Here is a 4,894-nt window from a genome sequence, read left to right as displayed (position 1 = left end):
TAACACAAGCAGAATTCTTGCTATATTAAAAAAAAACCAGTTCTTTATAGTCGCGTCTGTTAGCTACAGCTGTCTCAAAACAGTAACTTCAAGCAAACGGATAACCTCACGGCCCACGCAAGCCAGGGCGCGGGCAGGAAGCAACAGCACCTCTCACCGAAAGCACGACCTACCCACAGCTCCCACAAGGCTGAACCCAGTCCCAAATGTGCAGGGAGCCGTCGCTGGCTGCTGACAGCAAAGCTCGGGGTTTCTGCGGGTGCCACGTGTGCGCCGTGACCAGGGGAGGGCCCGCGCTGCCGCCCGGCCCGCCGAACGCGTGGCCTTTGTGGACGAAGAGCGGCTCCGCTTCCCTGCCGGAGCGGTCCCAGCCCTGCGTGTCGTACACCTGCACGGTCCCGTCAAAGCCTGGAATAAAAAGGAGAGACTGAGGGAGTTACCAATTCCCACCGGGCTCACGGCTGCCTCCCTGCAGGGCTGCGAGAGCCCAGAGCGACGGCAGAGCACCCAAGAGCCCAGGAGTTTGCCCGAAGCTAGGAGCTGCCAGGGAAAACACGAGCTAGATCCACGAAGCCTGCACCACATTCCCAAGCCCGGATTTGGCCGGGAGGCAGCCTTGCTGCCCAAGCGGCCTGACGGACGCGCACCCCCGTGGCTTTGTTTAGAGAAGGGAAGCTGCGAGCCCCCCCCAGACCTGCTCTAGGCTTCAGGCTCCTGCAGGAGCTAAAGGTGAGCTGCGGGGGGATGACCAGCTTGCCTCTCCGACGTCTCTGAACAACCGCTCCCTAACTGGGGTGTTAAAGGAAAGCTGGTCTTGATGCAAAGACCAAAACAGCTTCCAGAAAAGGATGTCTCGTCCCAGAGCACCTACCTGAAACAGCAAGGCAGCCTTCCAGGGCGGGAGCCCAGGAGACGCACAGGAACTCCGCCCCTGAGTCGGGAGAGGGAACTCTGCACTTGGCCGAGGCCAAGGGCTCGGAGGTTTTCCTCACGTCTGCGAGGACGAGGCGCCCTCCGCTCGAGAGGCAAGCTACGGGCCGGGAGCTTAAATCGGAGCCCGGAGGTGCGGGCCCGACCCCCATGCACCACCGCTCGCCGCGCGGCGCCGAGGGGACGGCCGCAGCCTCCACGGGGCTCTGGGGCTGCCGGACGTCGGCCAGCCCCAGGCGCCCCTTGGCGCAGCACAGGAGGAAGGTGTTGCAGTCCAGGAACGCCACGCCGCTGAGCTCCTCGCTGCTTCTGGAAGCTGGAAAAGACGAGAAGATTCCGGACGTCGTGAGAGCATCTGCACGACGGGGCTCTGCTGCCGATTTGCCTGAGAAAGGGGGTTTCTAGCCTCGTCCTCCCGCCTTGTGAGCGGATCACGCAGCTGGGACACGGAGCTAGCTCGGAGCCAAACTGCTGCGGCCATCAACCTCCCTCACCTGGGACAGGACACACTGTGGCCCGCTGCTAACGCGATTCTTCGCACTGAAACCACCTACGGAGCTCTCGGGACACGGATCTGAGGCAGAAGCCTGAGAACTCGCTGCCGAGGGCAGCAGTGAGACGCTGGAGACGGACGAGAGCATTTCAACCCGCCCTCAATATTTACGTGAGTATCTTTGCGCCCTTCGGCACCCCACCTAACGAAATGTTCGCCGCTCGAGCAGTTATCCTCGCCTCACCCAAAGCCCAGCTCCCCAAAGCCAGGCACGCTCAGGCTTCGTTTGGGTACCTGCCACGTAGACGTTTTTCTGGGATTCGACCTCCGTGATCTGGACGCTGTCGACTCTTGAGCCGTGAAGGACCCACGGGGCTTTCGTCGAAATCGTTGCCATTTTAGCCCAAGCCTGCCCAGTGCTATTTTCTGCAGGTATGGCACTTACAGGTTTGATAACATCTGTTTCAAAGAGAGATAAGCAGCTGTGAAACACATCAGGAAGCAGAGTAATCCGCAAGACCGAGTTGCTTCACAGAGACACCTTGCAACCCACTACACCAACAAGAAATCGAATTACAGCTTTGCCTCCAGAATAAAACCGCTTTTTCCGACCCGTCCAGCAAGGACCGACATCAAACCCTTGAAAATCTGGGAAAACCCATATAAGGTTGCGAATCGAGGTGTTTATTTTCAGTAGAAAAGGATAAGAAAACTCGAGTAGCACTCTGTACTTCCTTTCCGGGGGTGTTTCACAAGAGACAAAGCGATGTCAGCCCTCTTCTAGAAGCAGGCAGACGCGGGCCTGCAGAACCGAGGCGGCTCACGGTACCTCCCAAAAGGTGAGGTGTGGAGCAATTTGTTTCTTACCCCCCCTGAGTTATTAAGGGAACCTCGCGCTAACCACACGAGTAGGATTTTTGTTCACGTAAGAGCTCACAGATAAGAGAAGGTGGAAAGCCGCAGCGACGGGCCGAAACCTCCTAACTCCCTTACGAGGTTTGGGCTGCGGGGCGAACGCCTTTCCCAGCCACCGTGCCCGGCCCCTGCCACGCAAGGACGCTCGCTCAGCGGGTGGGACTGGGATTTTTCTCCCCATTTCACACCCCAGAAGCAGGGAAAGCTGGAGGTGCCTGACGCACGGTCCACGCTGAGAAACTACTCATGGTCAGAAGCGCGTTCCCTTACCCGAGTCCTCTCCTGACACCTGCCAGACGTGGAGGGAGGCGTCAGGTGGGCCGCTCGTCACCAGCAAGCTAAGGAAACACAAAAAAAAAAAAACCCCACACAGCTCGTCGGGAGCAGAGAACAGCCTTCCCCCCCTGCCCGAACAAACTGGTGAGGACGAGCGTGGCTGCGCAGGAGCCGCCAGGGCTGCAGGCCCAGAACTCCTCACGCCAGGGTGCTCTGCATTTCATTAGCACGTTTTACAAAAGCGCCAGACTAGGAATGGCGCAGAGAGCCCCAGGGCAGCGCCGGGGGCTGGTGCGGGAGGCGAGAGCTGAGCAACCGAAAGGAATCAGACAGAGGGAAGCGCGTTTGCTACAACCGACGCCGGTTAAAGCCTTCCGAACCCGTGTCCGCAGGTGCTGGGCACCTCCACGCAGCGCCAGATGCGGAAGGGAAGGATGGGAAAAGGCGGTGCAGGGGAGCCACACAGCCCTCCCCTGCTCAGAAGTGAGGTCGGGAGGGATCCCTGGTGAACCACCACGATGCCAGCAGCCCCCGCTGCCCGCTTCTCGTAACCCAGCTCAAATATTCCAGCAGCCTGTGCCAACGGCTTTGGCTTCCCTGCTACAGGGAGCGCTCTAAAAGCACCCAGGAATGAGGAGGTGCAAATATTCCCCCAATATTCCTTCCGGCAGAAGTCACCAGGCTCCTCTCCGTCACTGTTTTTTCTCTGCTAGTCCTCCTGCTTCCCCCTGCTACGACCCCGTGGCCGTACCTGGTGTCCGGCACGTGCTTCAGGCTGTACACCGGGCGGTTTGAAAACCCGCCACATTCCACCTTGAAGTCTCTCTCTGGACACAGGCCCTGGAAATCAAAGGAAAAGCCATTTCTTCACATTTAGTGCTGCATAAAGTGGTACGGCCAGTTAACACCCAAAGAGACAGAGGCATGAGGGACATTCTGGCACGGCAGAGCTCTTGCCTGTCCACTAAATGCTTCTCTCGACAGGAGCTATGAGGTTGAAGGACCTTTGATGATAGGGGAAAAAATACAGATAAAGCTTGTGCTAAGCACTCTGCCTGGGTTTGCTGCTGGCTGTGCGTGCCTGGCCAAACACCACCTCTTACTTTAGCTCGGACACCACCTACTCAAGAGCCAGTATCACTGTTCAGCAGCACGGTTCCCCAGGCTCAGGCACCTCAGCCAGTCCCTTCTTCATTTGCCTGGGTCTCCTCACCTCTCCTATTTCCCCGGGAAATGCTTTCATTCACGCGTCTGGAGACAGAGCTTCCACGGCACACGCTGTCCGCAGGGCAGCAGGATTACACGACCGGACTGCCAACCTGCACCACCTCAGCAGGACAGCAGCCGGGTGGCCTACGTGCTTCAGCTTCTGGTCAGAAACCGCTCCGAAGCTGGCCAGGCTGCTGTCGGAACACGCCGGCTCCGGCGTCACCCCAGCCGCAGCACCCACCTGGGTCTCCTTCGCCTGCAGCGTCGGCGGGGGGAGCAGCTGCAGGATCTCGTTCCTGTCGGAGCACCCGTACCCGGCCACACAGACACCTGTGGGGTGAGGAACCGGGGGCACAGTGAGAGATCCCCCACCCCGCTCACCTTGGGCCAGACGCCCACATTGCAGCACGGCCCCAGGCTGAACCCCAGCATGCCCCCAGCCCCTTGGCTCCCCCTCCTTCCCCCCAGGACCCCAGTGCAGCCCCTCTCCCACTTCCCCAGCCTCCCAGCCCGGTGATACAGCCCCCATTCTCCCTTCAGGACCCCAGCACAGCCCGGCCAGGCCTCCCTCAACCCCCAGCCCCCCTGCCCGGCCCCTCACGACCCCGGCCCGGCCCCCCCCAGCCTCCCCTACCCCCCCCCCCCCCACACTCACGGTTCTCCAGGGCCCATTCGATGACGCGGGTGGGAGCCTGGAGCTCGAAGGTGTGGAGAGCCTCGTACCTGCGGGGACAGGGGGGAGGCTGAGGGGGGGGGGGGGAGGCTGAGGCAGAGAGGGGAGGCTGAGGCGGGGGGGGCGGTGGGGGTAGGCCTGGGGGGGAAGAGGCTTGCGGGGGAGGAGGCTGAGGGGGCAGGGGAAGGCTGGGGGGAACGGGGAGGCTGGGGAGGGGAGGCCGAGGGCCCAGGGCCCGTCTCACAGGCGCAAGGAGCTCAGCAGCCATTCGTCTTCCTCCCACTCCTCCTCCTCCTCCTCCTCCTCCTCGCCCACAGGCCCCGCCGCCTCCATGGCAACGCCCGCCCGTCGCGCCCGTGTGACGTCACGCCGCGGCGCGCGGTGGTGACGTCACCGCC

At 61.2% G+C, this 4,894-nt stretch overlaps 1 protein-coding gene across 3 annotated transcripts; it reads right to left on the bottom strand.

Annotated features, from left to right (window-relative positions):
• On the bottom strand, positions 1–4,894 carry WDR73 (WD repeat domain 73). 3 transcript variants are annotated; one of them, XM_066990077.1, is made up of 9 exons: positions 4,741–4,894; positions 4,479–4,546; positions 4,065–4,153; positions 3,366–3,454; positions 2,609–2,676; positions 1,718–1,882; positions 872–1,246; positions 695–789; positions 271–408 (listed from the first exon to the last, which is right to left on the bottom strand). In XM_066990077.1, the coding sequence occupies exons 1-8, from the start codon at positions 4,827–4,829 to the stop codon at positions 707–709; spliced, it is 1,026 nt and encodes a 341-aa protein (XP_066846178.1). In that variant the 5' UTR covers positions 4,830–4,894; the 3' UTR covers positions 271–408; positions 695–706. The 3 variants fall into 3 exon arrangements, with proteins under 3 accessions (XP_066846177.1, XP_066846179.1, XP_066846178.1); XM_066990076.1 differs by lacking the exon at positions 695–789 and having other exon boundaries at positions 1–408; positions 4,741–4,893; XM_066990078.1 differs by lacking the exons at positions 695–789; positions 4,065–4,153; positions 4,479–4,546; positions 4,741–4,894 and adding an exon at positions 3,828–4,030 and having other exon boundaries at positions 1–408.

Source organism: Anser cygnoides, chromosome 1 (genome assembly GCF_040182565.1).
Source record: "Anser cygnoides isolate HZ-2024a breed goose chromosome 1, Taihu_goose_T2T_genome, whole genome shotgun sequence".
Taxonomy (NCBI): domain Eukaryota; kingdom Metazoa; phylum Chordata; class Aves; order Anseriformes; family Anatidae; genus Anser; species Anser cygnoides.
This window is presented reverse-complemented; position numbering and strand designations above follow the sequence as displayed.